At 42.1% G+C, this 18381-nt stretch overlaps 1 protein-coding gene across 3 annotated transcripts in view; it reads right to left on the minus strand.

Moving 5' to 3' along the window:
- TMEM135 (transmembrane protein 135) overlaps positions 1-18381 on the minus strand; it is a 345516-nt gene that overhangs the window by 15410 nt on the left and 311725 nt on the right. For 2 of the 3 annotated variants that reach the window (XM_019530373.1, XM_019530371.1), the window contains 2 exons: positions 15803-15872; positions 6264-6431 (listed from right to left, as the gene is read on the minus strand). In XM_019530373.1, coding sequence (XP_019385918.1) covers positions 6264-6431; positions 15803-15872 — 238 coding nt within the window. The remainder of the gene's footprint in view (positions 1-6263; positions 6432-15802; positions 15873-18381) is intronic. The other variant, XM_019530374.1, reaches the window with a different exon arrangement.

Genomic DNA, 18381 nt, shown 5'->3' on the forward strand with positions numbered 1-18381 from the left:
TTGTATGGCTGCCCTATACTCTTCTACTATTGAACTCTACTAATTGGCATCATCTATGAATTTCTATCAATGGTGAATATAACTTACTTCCACCACACTGATAAAAATGTTGAATAGTGTTAGGTCTAGTACTGATGTCATAGTGTCAATAAAAACTTGCGGCACAACTAGGTTAAGTGACGGGGACACCAGCTCCAGGCATCAATTTAGAGTGGGCACCAGAAGGGTGGCTGCTAGGAAGTCTGCACTGTGGCAACAGCAACCTAATTGTGGGAATCCTGCATCACTGCAGCAGTAGGCAGTGTGGCAGCAGCAGCTAGGGTCTTTGAGTCTTTGTTGTCAGGTAAGACTCTTTGGTGCCTGGCACCCCCACTCATTCTCCTACTCTCTGGCAACTCTGTCCGAAGTGCAAAATTCACTACTTACATGTTTGTTAAAAATACTGTAATTATTTTGTCATTGACAGTAATTTGAGATGCCAGTTAGCAAGTTTCCCATCTATTTTATGTATGATCTCTTGGTATTTTTTCAGTGTTCATTTTTTAACTGGAATGTTGCAGAGTACTAATCCCCAAGTACTTTACTTTTTTAACAGTTGCATTTATTTGCTAAACTTCTCATAAGAATAAAATAAATATTTTGGCATGATTTTGTTTTATACAAAATTGTATTGACTGGCATTAATGATGTGCCTATCCTTTAATTCTTTATCAAGGAAATCTTCTTTCAGTAATGATACAGTATCAGCACCCCCCAAATGAAATCGTCTAGCTTCTAAGAGGTATTGAAATTTGCTTTTAGTATGAAGAGGAGTTGATATTTTAAAGTGCTTCCTGACAAAACTCCTGAAGGTCATAAATGCATCTTGTATTTTATTTTTGTTTTGCATACTTAGAGGGTACTATACATGATCTGCTTATGTTGCACTATGCTTATTACGAAAGCATAAGTATTGTTTCATATATACCGTACGCGCTCGAATAGAAGATGATCCTGATTATAAGATCACCCCAAATAATTTGATTCTTTATGTGGAAAATTTATAAACTTGTTAAGATTTTCCAGGTAAACAATCTCATTACTGGAGGTTTGCCTTGAATGTGTCCCCCTCTCATTGCTACAACAGGGAAAACAAATCTGGGGGGGTCAGGTAGCCCCTGTGCTCTCTTTCCACCAACTTTTTCCCCTGTTAGCTCCATCCCCCTCTTTTTACCATCACACCCTGCTCTCCCTGAGCGCATGGAAGTGAGAAGCAAATCTGAAAACGACTACTTTGAAATTAAACATGGCTGCATCAATTTGCATATAGCACCAGTGCACTTAGTTCATCCAGAATTGATGTATGTTACTTTTTTTTTAAACTGCTGCAGGTTTTAGCACAGGTACGCCATAAACACACTTTTGAGCAACACCTTAGAACCTATTGTATGTACTACAAACCATTTAGGCTAATGATTAACACATAGTTCACTGGGCTGGGCCCCAATAGAGTCAAAAACATTTCAAGCCATGGTGACCCCACAGCTCAGCACTGCTCACTGTGTGCATGTGCTCCAGATACTCCCCACAAAGGATCCACATCCTAATTAGCCTCCACTCATGACTGGAACCAGGTGTCCTTGTCACAAGTCCTGGGATGATCCAAAAATGTATACGAGGTCCAGGGCAACCTGGTCCAACTTCATCTCATGTACGGCGGGGCTATTAATCATATGCACCAGGTTGAGAGAGGGGACAACAGTGGGATTATGAATGAACTATTTGGGGTCCTGTTTTGTGATGTTTGCCAAGCATTTAAAGCTGGTGAAAAAAACAGGAATCATTAAAAATGGAAAAGAAAGGTGCAGCTGTGGGAGTGAAGAGGAAGTAAAAAGTTATGCCATGTTGTGGCTCACCATGACTTGAAAAAGAGTCTGCAGTGAGTGGGACTGCATTTAATGGGTAATATCTAGCTGGGGTCATATGAACATAGTCTTACCAGGGGTCATACTAGCCCAGTATTCATTCCTGCCCAGGGCAGGGGTTGGATCTGATGATCTGCTCAGGTCCCTTTTGACCCTACATCTATGAACCTACTACAATATGTCTTATTCAGATGGGCACACTACCCTATCCTTATGGAGCTTTTTGGCTGAACACATACTCTTTTGGCAGCAGTTTACTGACAGACAATATATTTAGTGGGATTTTTGGTATGTGATTATAAGATGAGGGGCTTTTCCCCCATGCCAACTGGGGGGGAGAGGGAGGATAACCTCATCTTGTATTTGAGTAAATATGGTATTATGACAGAAGTAGAATACAATACAATGCAAATCCAGTGTGTAGTCACCATAAAGTTTCAAAATATTGGCTAGAATAGACCCTTTTTATGAACTCTTATAAAAGATTTGAGTAATGGTCACTTTAGCAAAAAAACAGGTAGAATTGGATTTCATTTAGCAGTTGAAGTTATTAAAGAAAGTGCAGGTTGAAAAGTATTTTGCATGGGGCTTCTACTATATCGTCCAAGACATCTCTCTCAAAATTTGAGCCTATTTTTAATAAAATTAAAGTATCATGACCAAACGAGCTGTTCATTCTACCAAAAAAGTTAGATCTGTTTTTCATTCAGGCTCCTTTTAATTAAAGTAGAATTCTGTAGTGGCTTGCTTTCCAGTTGTTAACATTCTATCACAAAAATACTTTTGTTTAATTTTCAATTCGTCTTGTGTAGCTTTGAATACCTGAATATGTCTGTAGGACTAAGTAATCTGGTTAAGGCCTATAAATATGATAGCTCAACATTAAAGTAGTGCAGCATGCTTAGGATGAGCGTACATATTGAGTTAAGTCTAAGGAGATTGATTAAATTACTATAATTAACTTCACTGGCACTGTACCAATTTATAAGATGAAGAACTTATATCGGATATCCTTTATAAGTTTAGAATCATAAAGGAAATGCATAGATCATGGAAACATAGGGTTGGAGGTGGTCTTGAGGTGGTCATCTAGTCCAACCCCCTGCTCAAAGCGGGACTATATCATCCCAGCCAAGGCTGTGTCTACTGAGTGTTAAAAACCTACAAAGATTCCACAAGCTCTGTAGGTAACCTATTCCAGTCTTTTACTGCCCTGCTAGTGAGAAAGTTTTTCTTAATACAGGTAGTCTTTAGATTTACAACAAAATTGGTTCCTGAAAACTGCGCCTTAAGTCAAAACTTTATAACTTGGAACCAATTTTCCCATAGGAACAATGTTGCAAATGGGGGATTGGTTCTTTTATCACCCTCAAAACAACTGCATCCAGCTGGTAGGTCTGTTCTGGTGGGGAAGAGGGGGGAGGTAAGGGGCACGGGGGGGGTGCAGATCAATGCCCCCACAGTGAGGGAGGACTTGGAGCTGGGGTTGGGGCAAGCGATGCTTAAGGAGGGGGTGGGTGGCTCATGCCACTGCGCACCACCAGTCCAGCAGCTGCTTGTGTGGCAGCTTGTCCAGCAGCTCTTGCCACTGCTTCTGCTGCTGGTCTGGGAGGGCATGGGGCAACGGTGTGTGTCCCAAGATTTGTGCGGGGTGGGTGGGGTTGGGGATATGCTCTGGGTGGAAGGTGCTGGGAGGGGGCTCTGCCCCCCCACACTTCTTGCCAGCTGGTGTAGGGCCAGGGCAAGACTGAGCCACTGCGCTGCCTCCGGACAAGGTGTGTGCAGCGATGGGAGCCGGCCCAGCCTCCCTGTACCTCCTGGACAAGCAGCAGCTTTGCCCTGGCTGGGCGAGCAGTGACAAGGCATGGAACGGGTGTGTGCAACCTGCATGGCAAGAAACGGGGGGGCCATAACTCCTGCTCCCAGTGCCTTCTGCCCGGAGCACAGCCCCTGCCCTGCCTGCCCTGCACAGATCCTGGGGCACACACCCCCACCCCATGCCCTCCAGGACTAGCAGTGGGAGCAGCAGCAAGAGCTGCCAGACAAGTCGCCACACCAACAGCCCCCAGATGGGCAGCACGATCCACCCCACCCCTTCCCTGGGCAGCACTTGCCCTAGCCCTAGTTCCAGCCCCAGCCCGAATACCTCCCTCGCTGCGGGGGCATTGATCTTCCCCCCCACACCCCTTCCTTCCCCCCTCCCCATCACCACAACAGACTTACCAGCTGGACCTAGCTGTGTCAACCATCAAAGATGAAACCGGCTTGGGAACCTCAAAACAGGGTGTCAATTTATAAATGTCATAAATGCCATTTGTTGTAACTCAAAGTCTTAAGTCAAGGGCTGCCTGTATCTAATCTAAACTTCCATTGTTGCAACTTGAAACCATTGTTCCTTGTTCTGCCATCTACTACCTCTGTGACCAGACTAGCTACATCCTCTTTGGAACCACTCTTCAGGTTGCTGAAGGTTGCTATAAAATCCCCTCTCAGTATCATCTTCTGCAGAATAAATGTGCCCAGTTCCCTCAGCCTCTCCTCACAAGTCATGTGTTCCAGCCTCCTAACCATTTTGTTGCCCTCCGCTGGACTCCCTCCAATTTATCCACATCCTTTCCGTAGTGGGGAGCCCAAAACTAAACACAGTGCTCCAGATGCCTCACCAGTGCTGAATAGAGGGGTATACTTAATCACTTCCTCTGACCTGCTGGTAACACCTACTAATGCAGCCCAGTTTGCTGTTAGCCTTCTTCGCAACAAGGGCACACTGCTGGCTCATGTTCAGCTTATTGTCCACTGTAACCCCAGGTCCTTTTCTGCGGAGCTGCTACCCAGTCAGCCAGTCACCAACCTAAACTGGTACATGGGATTTTTCTGTCTTAAGTGCAGGACTTTGCATTTGTCCCTATTGAAACTCACGTGATTTCTATTGGCCCAATCCTCCAATTTGTCTAGGTCTCTCTGAATCCTAACTCTACCCTTCAGCATATCTATTACTTGCCCCAGCTTGGTGTCATTTGCAAACTTGCTGAGGGTGCACTCTGTGCCATCTTCCAGGTCATCGATGAAGACATTGAACAAAACTGTTCCCAGGACCAACCCCTGGGGCACTCCGCTCAATACCAGCTGCCAACTACACATAGAACCATTGACTACTACTCTCTGAGACTGATGATCCAGCCAGTTTTCCATCCACCTTGGTCCATTCATCCAACCCATACCACCTTAGCTTGCCTGAAAGAATGCTGTGGGAGACTGTATCAAAAGCCTTGCCAAAGTCAAGATAATCCACATCCGCTGGTCTCCCTACGTCAACAGAGCCAGTTGTCTTATCATTGAAGGCAACGAGTTTGGTTTGGCATGATTTGACCTTGGTGAATCCATGCTGACCACTCCTGATCACCTTTTTCACCTCCAAGTGCTTAGAAATGGATTCCTTGAGGATCTTCTTCATGATCTTCCCAGGGACTGAGGTAAGGCTGACTGGTCTGCAGTTCTCTGGACCCTCCTTTTTCCCTTTCTTAACTATGGGCATTATGTTTGCCCTCTTTCAATCATCTGGGACCTCTCCTTATCACCATGAGTTTTCAAAGATGATGGCTGATGGCTCTGTGACCACATCAATCAACTCCCTTAGCACCCTCAGGTGCATCCCATCTGGCCCCATGGATTTGTACAAGTCTAAATTTTTAAAATATTTCCTAGCCTGTTCTTTTGCCACTGTTGGCTGCTCACCTCCTCCCCAAACTGTGCTGCCAAGTGCAGTAGGCTGTGAGTTGACCTTGCTTGTGAAGCTGACACTATGTCAGAAGTTGGTTTTGAGTGCAGTGTCTTATCAGAACCACATGACACCTTACTTTGCACTCTGCAATTTGTTGCTGATTAGCTTCAAGGTAGAATTTCAGGTGCTGATTTTGAGCTTAAACCGTCTCAAATGGCCTGAGACCAGGTTGCCTGATAAAGTGTCTAACTTTCCAGGAAACACTGCAGTCAGAGGTGTCTGAACTAGAGTCTCCTCAGATACCCCCGTGGTGGTTTCTTGACTTAAGTATTCACTCTTCATCCACCTGGAATAACACATATCAACTGGAATAACCCATATGAACCCATATCACAGTATGCTCCAATGTATTTTTGAGCACTGCTTGGGAGGACAATGGAAGTACAGGTCTTGGCACAAGATACTGACTTCGTATGTAAGATTTAAGGACAGTTAATTTTCTTAGTGGGTGAAAGGCTGTTTGATAGAAGCAACAGGAAAAAAAAGCCCAGCTCTTTAAGATGTGTGAATATATGGTGTTTTAGAAATCTAATGACATAAATACCAAACTTGCAATGCTTTGCAGTCTCTAAACTTACTTTGTATATACTGACAAAAGATCCTAGAAAAGCGCCAAGCTGGAAGTTTTCCTTGTTGTAGAAGAGCGAAAGCAGCCGGGAAGGTTTTGTAAACAGATGCCTGAATGCGGATGGGATTCGAAGGCAGCACTGGATCAGGTATCCAACACTAAACATTCTAATGAAGCCCTGGAGAAAATGTTAAGAAATGGCAACATTAGAAAAAGTGGGGGGAAAGCAAAAAAAATTGGAGAAAACAAGTAAAGTAATCCTGTATTATTGACACACAACCTATTAAAACACCACTTTGCAGATATTATCTGAAATGTATCCCCCTTCTTGGAACTTGAAGCTTTATTTTCGACCTAATTTCCCTGAAAAATAACAAAATAAATAAATAAAAACCTAGACTGACTGCCTTTCCTTTAATTTGAATGGATGCTTAAATAGCCTCAGAGGATATGCTCTGTTTATCTCTGGTCCAAGGTTCTGTTCCTTTAAACAGTTCTGATGGCTTAATTTCCAAATTATTCTTCCCTCTTTTTCAACCACAAATGGGATTGGAGAGCAAAGCAATGCTGTAAAAATTATGCTACAGACTCAAAACCTGAAAGAAGTACTAATGGAGGAAAAAACATCCTTAACAACAAAGTCTTTTTAGAGACTGTGAGAATTAGAGTGACACTGAGTCCTTGGCATTGAATCTTACAAACAACCAATTTTGGAGGCTTTGCAAAATCTGCTGCAAGAGAAAGCTCAAAACCAAAAGGGAACTCTTGTGCAAAACTGTTCAAAAGGCTCATGTGGGATTTTTCCTACCCTGAAAAGCTGATACACTTCTGAGTGTCTCTTCTGTAAAGTGCCATAAATAAGTTGATGCTGGTTCTCCCTCAAACCTTTCTTTGGCTAGTTTTCACAGTGGTTTCAAAAGCTTATTATACTTATTCCTAAGCCCACAGGTGACTTGCTCTGAAAAGTCTGAATAAAATGTGTCCATTCTTTTTTAAAACACAATCACACAAATGGGAAGAAAAAATGTTTTCAGCTTTTTGTTTAGATGCTTTTCTGCAGTTTGGTAACCAGTTCAATTTTTTTGTTTATAGCATTCTGAAAGAGCAAAAACAGTTTTGGTTTGAAGACATTTCATTTGAAAACAGCTGAAAATCATGTGCTTGCCACTGGCAGTACATTCTTACTAAATTAGGCAGGCACTAAATGTGCACGTTTTTTGCCATTTGTTTGTGAGACTGTTCTCATAATCGTCAAGATAATTCTCATTGTCATTACAATGGGCAGAACTTTGGAATTAACATCCAATTTATGGACTAAAATCTTTCTGTAGATCAATCCCTTGTAAAGCCTGCTTGCAGATGCTAAACCTCCAAAAACCAGTGTTTTACTTTAAACTTGGCATGCTCCTGTGCTGAGCCCAACGCATGGCCAGAAGAGCCAGCATGGTAGTTGTACTTGGCTTGCCCAACCTCTGTAAAGACTGGGCGCTTTAGTGCAGCTTTTATCTAACAGCTGATTGAAACAGCTTTAGATAAAAGCACCAAAAAGTCCCGTTGAAGCACTGGTTCTGTACAGAAGCTGCGGAGCTGGGTAGAAGTAATGCACCACTCCTTCCAGTAAAGTGTGTTTGTTTGTTTCTTAATAACATCTGCAAGCAGCAAAAATTCCTAGTTTTATTTTCATTAAACATTTAGTTATACCCTTGTCTTCCAAAAATGATCCTCTATAATTTTTTCCTTATGAAACTGTTTCTACAAACAAGGTAAGCAACTGTAACAGGGTTCACGTTGCAGAGATAGCTGTTAAGGCCTCCTGGTGACCATGCAACCCTTGCCTTGCTTGAGCTGTAGGGTGCTCTCCCATTCTCACACATCTGCCATACCTCAATGCATTTATTTGAACAGAAGGGAGGCTGCCTAAGGGTCCTAGAGCAAGCCCCAGTTCTTCTACCCACCAGCAGGTTTGTCTCAGACCCTGCTAGGCTCCATTCTTCCCCTCTCAGGTTAAGTGAATCCTCCTGACCTGCCCATGCCACCCCAAGGCACCCGTAGCTTTAAGGACTGTTATGGGGCTCCATCCGCCCCTTACGCTATGCCTATGCCTCGTGGCATCACTCCCTTCTTGGGACCTCGGCCTTCTCAGCCTTTGCCCCCTTTCCTCTGGCTGCAGGCCTCCAGCTCTGGTGCATGAATTCATGTCCAGGTATCTCAGCCTAGTCTGCTGCTAGCCCTTAGCCCTGCACTTGCTATCTCCAGCACAGCATATTCACAGTCCATCTCTCAGCAACAGGCATCTCACCACAGAAATCATCCCTTTTCAGCCTCCAGGGCCAGACTGACCGTGTTGGCTCTGGGTCTGGATTCTCTCTCCCAGACCTCACCCCTTTCTGGTCAGGTGACTCCACATGACTGGCCACAGGTGCCCTCTAATTAGGCTCATTGACTGGTCTCCATGTCAGTGCCTTGGAGCAGTGCCTTGTCTCCCCTGCAGGGCTTCAGCCTACAGCCCTACTGCAGAACAGCGAGCACTGCAATAGGCTTCCTACTGCTCACACGGGCATTTTCCTATTGTTCTACTGCAGAACAACTACCTCTGCAGTAAGTACTCACAGTCCCTACATCCCTACACTAATTCTCCTACAGCTTTTCCCTCGCAGCCTTCTCCCACCTGCGGCTCTTCCTGGGCGCCTTCTCCCTTAAAGTAACAGGATGCCTCAGGTTCTCCATTACAGTGATATATCATAGAATCATAGAAAGTTAGGGTGAGAAGGGACCTCAGGAAGACATCTAGTCCAACCCCCTGCTCCAAGAAGGACCATCTCCAACTAGATCATCCCAGCCAAAGCTTTGTCTAGCCAGGTCTTGAAAACCTCCAGGGGTGGATATTCCACAACCTCTCTGGGTAACCTGCTCCAGTGTTTTACTACCCTTCTAGTGAGAAAATTCTTCCTAACCTAGTATCTAACCTAAACGTCTCTTGCTGCAATATGAGACTGTTGCTCCTTGTTTTGTTATCTGCCACCATTGACCACATCACCACTGCCACCATCTAGCTCCATCCTCCTTTGAACTCCCCCTTCAGGTAGCTGAAAGCTGCTATTAAGAACCCTCTCAGTCTCTTCTCTAGACTAAATAAGCCCAGTTCCCTCAGTCTTTCCTCATAAATCATGTCCCTCAGCCCCCTCACCATTTTTGTTGACCTCTGCTGGACTCTCTTCAACTTGTTCCTTTCTGTAGTGGGGAGCCCAAAACTGAACACAGTACTCCAGATGTGGCCTCACCAGTGCTGAATAGAAGGGAAGAATCACTTCCCTTGACCTATTGGAAACACACCTACCAATGCAGCCCAGGATGCCATTAGCCATTTTGGCAACAAAGCCACACTGCTGGAATATATTCAATTTATTGTCCACTATAACCCCTACATCCTTTTCTGCAGAGCTCCTACCCAGCCAGTCAAACCCCAGCCTGCACTGGTGCAAGGGACTGCTCTGTCTTAAGTGCAGGACTTTGCACTTGTGTTGAACCTCATGAGATTTCTTTTGTCCCAAACCTCCAATTTGTCTAGGTCACTCTGAATCCTAGCCCTACCATTCAGAGTATCTACTACTTCCCCCTTGCTTGGTCTCATCTTCAAACTTGCTGAGGGTGTGCTCTATGCCATCTTCCAGGTCATTAATGAAGACATTGAATAAAACTGGCTCAAGGGCTGACCCCTGGAGCACTCCACTTGATATCCACTGCAACTAGACATCGAGCCACTAATTACTATTCTCTGAGGCTGATAATATACCTTCCTTAGGTTGCCTGTAAGAATGTTGTGAGAGACCATATCAAAAGCCTTGCTAAAATCAAACTACACCATATCCACTGGTCTCCCCATCCATAGAGCCAGTCATATCATGACAGAAGACAATCAGATTGGTCAGGCATGACTTGCTCCTGGTGAATTCATGCTGGCTGTTCCTAATAACCTTTTTTTCCTCCAAGTGCTTAGAAATGGATTCCTTGAGGGTCTGCTACATGATTTTTTCTGGGGACTGAGGTGAGGCTGAATGGTCTGTAGGTCCTTGGATCCTCCTCCTTCCCTTTCTTAAATATGGGCACTATGTTTGCCCTTTTCCAATCATCAGGGACCTCTACTGATCACCATGAGTTTTCAAAGATGATGGTCAATGGCTCTGCAATCACATCAGCCAACTCCCTCAGAACCCTCAAATCAAATAATAATATATGAAAGTGGAAGGGCAGTATTTATGCCATGGTATTTATGCACATAAATATATTGTGTGATTTTACAATGTTGATAGTAAACAGGCAGTACCCAAAGGTCTGTATGAACTCCAGGTTTCCCTCTGATTTCATTTTTAAGGATAAGTAAGTCTTATTTTCTAAATTGTTTATGGTACAACAGTGTGTGACTGATCTTATAATGAAAATCTCTACCACAAGCTTATGGGCTATATGGAGTTAGTGATATTCTACAAAGTAATTCAGATCTAAATTTAAGGATTAATTTAGATCATTACATCAAAGTATAGGAAGCTTCACAATAGTCTTAATAATGCAATTATGCCCCAGCCATATCTAACAACAACATTGCTGCAAAGATTATATTCCTACCTCAATACTTGTATCATTTCACCTCTGTACTCAGTCCCCCTTCTCCATCACATCACCCACAGATGCCTCTCTTTTTTTTCAATGCTAGTTGGACTGCTGGCATGCTAAGACTAATAATGGTGACCAATCTGGTCTCATTGTACTCCCCAGTCTGTCCAAATACATCTGTGGTCTGTTGTCTCACATTTAAAGTGTAACTTCATGGGGGCTCAGACCAAATGGTTATCTGTTTGCACCATGCCTAGCATAGCCATGACTATGGTTATGAACAGGTGCTATATTTGTACCAGGAGAAATGCATTTCTCTTGGCACAGAAAGAGCATATAGCCATTCAAGTGTTTCTTTGCAAAAAAAGAACTGGCTCTTCCATGAAAAAATGAGAACACTTCTAACAAGCAAGATCTCTTTTCCCTTGGGAAACCTGAACAGCTGTAGGTTCCTGAGGACCCTCAGTAGCCAGCAGTGCTCCACTCTACCTCTGTCTCTCCAAGGGAGAGAGACAGGCCCTCAGATTGACCTGTCTCAAACCAAGACAGCTCCAGCTGTGCTGCCTCCTGCTTTGAGTGCAACTCCAGGTCATGTGGACAAGTCCAGCTGCAAGAGAATTCCCCTACCCCATGTGCCACAATGAGGGGGAGCTTAAGTGGGATAAGTGAGGCAGCAGCCTCACCTACCACCTTCTGCTTAGAGAGCTTGCCTTTGAGGCACCTTTGCTGCTCTCCATCCAGAAGGCTGGAACATTTGAACGCTCCACTCCAAATTTTTCAGCACTGACAGCTCTCTGTCTTTATGCCCACCAGAAGAAGGGCTTTTTAGTTCTGATGGATTGAAACATGACATGGTATAATAGTTAGGCTTTAATCTATACTGGTCGCATTGAGAAACATTGGTTTGTTGGTATAGGGTCCTAGCTTTCATAAGCAATGAACAGCAATTAGTAGCATGATGTACTTAGCTTAATAAGAAATCAGGGGAAAATAAGATAACATATTTAAAGAGCATTTCCATTATCTACAGGGATAGGAAGTGATATTGTTTTTAAATCAGCTAAGCAAGGTGCCAAATCACACGCCTTAATTTCCATAGAAAGACTGAAAGAAACAAGAAAGGAAGAAGAGGAGGAGTTAAATCTGCGTATCATATCTCTGCACAAGAACACTGTATACTGCAGAAATGCTGCTATATGAGACTAAGAAAAGGCAAAAATAGTGATACAATAAGATGACATATCTCCAAAAATCACTGAATAATCCATTTTTAAAACAGATTCTTTAAAAAACAAACAAACAGTATCTTGGCATTATTATAATTCATGTTCAAAAATATCTGTATTGAATCCAGTTAGCAGGTAAAGTGGATGACACATGCTGTTATCTGCTACAATGGCACAGACAAAATAGCACTTCTCATATATATAAGTATGATGGCTAATGTATGCCCATTCCCTACAATCCTCACCTCACCTATTCATATTACAGGATAGCACCAACTCAATCAAAGGAGACAGGAAAGATGTGCATGAAATATTGCTACTGGGCTCGAAAGTGCTCTTCAGAAGTTTGCAGTGGCAAGAAACAACCAACCCCCCACCCCAATTATTTCGAATATGAAGTAGTAGTAGGCAACTGTTGAGCCTTCTGGATTATGGTGTATGCGTGAGAGGTCACCATGACCTTTGACAGGAATATAGAGGAGTGGAGGCTGCTCAGACTCCCCCTCCCCCCCCCAACCTTTAGATCATTGAGACAGAAGACAAAGGACAGACTGAGTCTGGATGTTTGATGCCTTGATGACTGTAGTTATATAAATCTTAAGTGAAATCTATGAATATTAGACAGTAAATCAACTACTATATAGCATGAAAATAAAATGTTACTGCATTAATGGCTGACTTATTCAATTAAATATAGAGTAGGAGAAAGAAACAGCCTGGAATGGCCATGTTAGCATAGTTATAGTAATACAAATTGTTCAGCAGTAAGGAGAAATGTAATAGAGGGGGAAAATCTGGTAATAAGTATTTAATTGAAACAACATCACATTAAAAAACTATGCTACTGCTTTGTTAGTAGGCAGCTATTACTGATCAAAGGTAATCTTAGAAAGAGCTCAAAGCTACGTGTGTATATATTAATCCAGAAAACATCCCACTCTCTTAGATATCCACAGATCTTTAAAATGCCATATGTGTAAATACAAAGGACGCAATTCCATGCACATATTTTTACTTATACTTTGTAAATAAAAATATATAAACTCGCAAAGTGCAAAATCAAAGAAATTCAGAAAAATGGTGGCCAACCTAACATTAATTCCACTAGTTATATCATTGTCATTCAGACTTAATGTATAATAGTATGCCAAAAAGAGGCCTTTGCAGAAAATGTAAGATACAAACCAAAGGTGCAGTGGAGCTCTCTAAAAACACCATAATCCTTTCCTTTGTTAGGCATACTGGCTAATGGGAACATCATCTATTTCCTTAGTTATGAAGAACCTTAAAACAGTTGTGAGAGGCAAGGATTTCTTAAGGTGTTATGTTTTATTAAACCAATGGTATAGTTGGGATAGAATTACACAAGCTTTTGAATGCAAGTATTTTTCAGAAGAATGTATTCAAAAGCTTGTCCAACTCCATCCCAACTATGCAGCCGAACCAATAAAAGACATCACGCTAAGAAATCCTTACCTCATGTAATTCCTGGACCATCACAGCTATATCACTGGAACACTACTTTAACCAGCTGATCATTCTGCTGACTGAACCTCTTGACCCTCCAGCTTAAAACAAAGCAGCATGGGCTCCATCATTATTCGGGAAGGGAGATGCCTTGTCTTCAAGAAATTATACTCTAGAGAAAATAAAGTCTTGTGGGTGTATTTATAGCTGTCACGGCTGTGCATGTATCACTTTGCACTCAGGACCTATGGGGATTTGGATGAGATTATAAGGGTCAAAAGGCAAAGCGTGTACAAACTAATGACTAGGGCAGCAGTCTGCTGCAAATGTGCATTTATAGTGAAATTCAACCTAATGAATAAAGAGACAACATGAAAAGACCTTTGTATCACTTAAGCCCATAATGTAGGCTTACTTATGCACGTAAGCCCCATGAACCTGCACAAACCCTTTGCATTAGGGTGAATGTAACTCTTACTGAGCTTTCTAAAATCAGTAGTCTCCATCTATCCACTGAGAGATATATCTTCATCCATATACAAATTCCACATTTTTGGTGAATACCTGATGCATTTTGGCCCCTGTTTTGAATGTTATCTTTCTTGGATCCTTAAACATTCATTTCTGTAGCCAGAAATTGGCAGGGAGGGATCTTGGAAGCTGTACCAAAGCTACAAGGGGCTGTTAAATTGAATGGCTCTTGCCTGTGAACAAGAGGGTTGGCTTTTGGAAGAACCACCGTCTTTGTGCAATAAAGAAGCCAGTGGGATATGGTCTCAGAAAAATTCCCCAGCTGCCACAGAGAAGCAGAACAGCTATCAAAGGATGTTTTAAAAGAGAGATATTCTTCAAGCAAGAAAACAAAACCCCAAAACACTTTCATCACCAGACATAGGATAGTGGAGGCCGGGCAGGTGTTAGTTTAAAATGTTCAGTCTTTGTGCATGTAACCAGAAGGTATTATTGGGATTCTGAAGTTTTTGCAAATAATTTATTTTATACACTAGTCTTCTAGCCTCTAGAGCAAAACACTCATAGACCTGAATGAAACGGTAGTGCTTGATACGATGTTTTGCTGAAACTGAAACAAAACACTATGCAACTTAATGGTGCACCAAAATATTTCAGTTTAAAAAAAATAGTAAAAAAACTGACACCGAATAACAGGTAAACTAACTTGTATAAAATATTAAAATTGCTATTGCCCTTTGCTCTACCCTAAGGAAGCGCTACTTCATGGTCACGGTGGCTAGGATCTGGAACCAACTTCCAAGAGAAGTGGTGCTGGCTCCTACCCTGGGGGTTTTTAAGAGTTTGGATGAACATCTTGCTGGGGTCGTTGACCCCAGTATTATTTCCTGCCATGGCAGGGGTCGGACTAGATGATCTACTCAGGTCCCTTCTGACCCTAAAAACTATGAAACTAAGTTTAGCTACTCATACCTTTTAAAAACACCAAGGAATTAATTCTAACAGGATGTAAAATTTTAATGAAAAAGGTAGGGGAGTTTTATGGCAAAATATAGCCTCTGAAAAATCTCAACTGTCCAGACAGCCATATCTGCTGCTCCAGAAATAAAAAAAAAAAAAATGTAAACTATTAAGAGACAGCTCTGCTGGAGTCTCACCAAAAGTAAAGAACGTATGGCAGGTGGCACCACCTGTGCCAAACTAATTCCAGCTAACACAATCTCCTCCACACAGTACTCCCCTGAAAAAAAATGCACTGACCATGTTATGAAGGATAATTTATGCCAACAGACACAGACAACTCTCCCTGTGTACAGCAACTGTGGACAAATCTCCCATTACCCTTGCCCCTTAAAATAAATTAATAGGCAAGCAAGTCCAAAATCAAATACCAGTGTGCCAGATATGCACAGCTGTATGTGTGCTGCTACAGATCCATCTGATGAACACAGCACATTCCAGGTACTTTATTTAGGGTGGAGCTGCAAGAAGGATCAGTTACACAGTCCATCACATAATTAAGCAAATCTCTTGCTGATCTGTTTTTCATTCACTTTAAATTCTTGGTTGATTTTAATTGATCCCAAAGTCTCAGGAACTCCAAAAGGGCTAACTTAGAAGGTGTTTTTCACAAACTTGTCAGCTCTATAATGGAAAAAGCAGCATCAACAGGCTTCTTCCCCATTTCTTACTTATCTATATTTATTCTGTGCTAAACTTCATGTTTTTACCAGTTTCAATCCATGTTTATAAATTTGCCTTTGTTTGTACTTACTTTAACGCAATATGAGATGCAGTTATCTTCAAAGTGTTTACAGCATCTATGCCTTGGTCCATGTTTGCACCTGCAAAAGTAACAATGAAATCTGGATTAACTGGCAGCTGTTTTTTGTGCAACTGACAGGAGACTTTGTAAATTTTTCCTTTCTAGAAACATAAAACATTTCCTTGCTACTAATTAATTTGCAGTTGCATATGGTAAGGCATCGTGTATCTTTAGGATGCCATCAAGGGGCTGTGAAAGTTAATGCTTCCTTAATTTGTATTTCTGAAATATACACAAATGTGTTTTGACCCTGGACAAAGTTTTGCACCCAAAAGCTTCTCCACTATGGTTTATAAAGAAGAATTACAAATCATTCCACTCCATCAACAGGGAATTGCAGCTGGGCTTATCTACACTGTATCTCATGATCAATGACCTCGCCTTAACTTCTATACTAGCAGTGTTTTTTCTAACTCTAGTTCAGCTATGCCTTGTCCCCTAAAAACTACAAGGGAGCAATGCAAAACAGTTTTGCAGCTGAGTAGATACACAGGTCTTTTCTAAGACCTATTCATACTATGATGATTCCAGCATGGTGAAAGTGTATTAGCTTCACTGTGGTATGAGACTTCTACTTGGGGGTCAAGGATTTGACCCCAAGAATACATAAGATAACATTTAAGGGAGAGGGGTATATAGACATAGACACAGAATTAAAGGAAAGCAACTCTGAACCAGATTTTTAAAAAGTATGTTTTCCTGTAGCCAAAAACTTCTGGTTTAATGCAAAACAAAGCAGACAACATATATACTGTGCCAAATATCTTGGAAGTTTTGAATCATGGATTGTAAAGTATATTGGCCATAAATCATCCATGAGGTCAGTTAATGTAGCAAAAATTGTAATGAGAATGTGATCAAGTTACAGGCATTTAGACTCAATTATATCTGAAAAGAAACATGTGGAAGAGAAACCTGAGAGCATATTAGGATTAACAATTGAATGGTTTTTGAATGCATGGGAGCAGGGAGTTTGGAAATCCCAAAGGAATACACTCCTCTCATTTGTCAAGCATTTAGCTTCTAGCATTCAATAAACATGTTTTTGCTAGAGGGGCTACTGACCAGGTCTTGCCATCTTAGTTCAAGCAAGGGGTATTTAAAATGAAATAAGTCTACAGAACTCAACTGGGAGATCCTGTGTTACTGCCCAAACAGCTTCTAGCCGTCATGTAGCTTGTTGCTGGAGGTAACTGTTTCCTTCCATTTGAAGGGCTTTCACCCACAAAGCAGCCATCTTCACCCCCTCCAGAACATGAGAAAATTTCCTCTCTGCTGCATGTAACAACAGACCTTGGAGGCTGCCCTAACAGCACACAGTTGTACGCGACAAAGTTGGAGTTATGCAAGAGCATTTTTGAAAGACTAATAATTTAAGTACAGCAATTTAGAGGTAAACTGAAAGAGGTGAGGATAGTAAAAGTTTTTTTTCTCTTCTTTAAAGTAGATACCTGTTCATTTCTTTGGAATAACCCACTGTTTTCTTGGAAAGCAGGTTACCGATGCATCTTTTCAAAGGTCTAAAAAATTGAGTTTTATCTTTCAATAAGCATAGTGTATGGCAAATGTGACTGCTGCAATAAGCAACAGTATGTCAATCAAGGTATTCTTAAAGGATAAGTGGGAGAACAACCACATGGTTCAAAACAACATGGTTAATTTCAAATAATTTAGGATCGATTTCCTTTCTAGCTGAGCTGTAATTATTACAGGCACTTCTGAAGTACAACTTTTATTTAGGGGAAAATTTACAAAGGACCCAGAGTGATTGAGTGATTTAGAAAATGATTCTGGCTTCTAAGAGACCTTACTTTTGATAATTTAACCTTAAATTCATTCTCAAAAACAGCTCAGGTATTTAAAACAAACTCCAGACTGGTAAACTAGACCCACAGGCAGGACTTAGGAAGAAGCATTCAGATATCTAAACTTAGGTTTCCATATATTTGCAGAAGTCTTCTCACCTAAGCAGGTAGACACTAAACTTGACTCTGAAGCAGACTCTTAGCTGGGAGGGGAAGTCCTGGGTTCTGGTCCTTGCCACCAGGGTTATTTCTGTGTTTCATTCATAAGCACTCCAGGAAGCAGAGACTAGAACTGAGATTTTTCTACTTCCCAGAAACTAGTCCTCCAAAGCTTTTACAATTGTAATATAATAAAAGGCTTAGTCTGTCTGTAATGCTGGGGGCCAAATACACATGCACTCTGGAGAGGGTGGGGGCAACTGGCTGCACGGACCCACCCCCTCAGGCAGGAAGTCCTTAGGCTTTAAACCTGTATTGACTTGCCCCAGCTCCTATCAAAGCTGATAAGAGACAGGGGCAATAGGACCCAGGAGGAGCATCAGCAGGACTGAGCAGCCCAGCCCATCCCACCCCCAGCAATTGCACTCCCTGCCTGTTAGCACTGTAGTACCATGTGGCCTGGCTGCATTGCCAGAGCAGGGAGCATGGAGCCGTTATTAGGGTGCGTGTGTATCTGGCATGGGTGTGTGTGGTGTGTGTATGTGTGGGGTGTGTTGTGTGTGT

The sequence above is a fragment of the Crocodylus porosus genome, unplaced genomic scaffold, assembly GCF_001723895.1.
Source record: "Crocodylus porosus isolate Cpor-Errol unplaced genomic scaffold, CroPor_comp1, whole genome shotgun sequence".
NCBI classification, from domain to species: Eukaryota; Metazoa; Chordata; order Crocodylia; family Crocodylidae; genus Crocodylus; species Crocodylus porosus.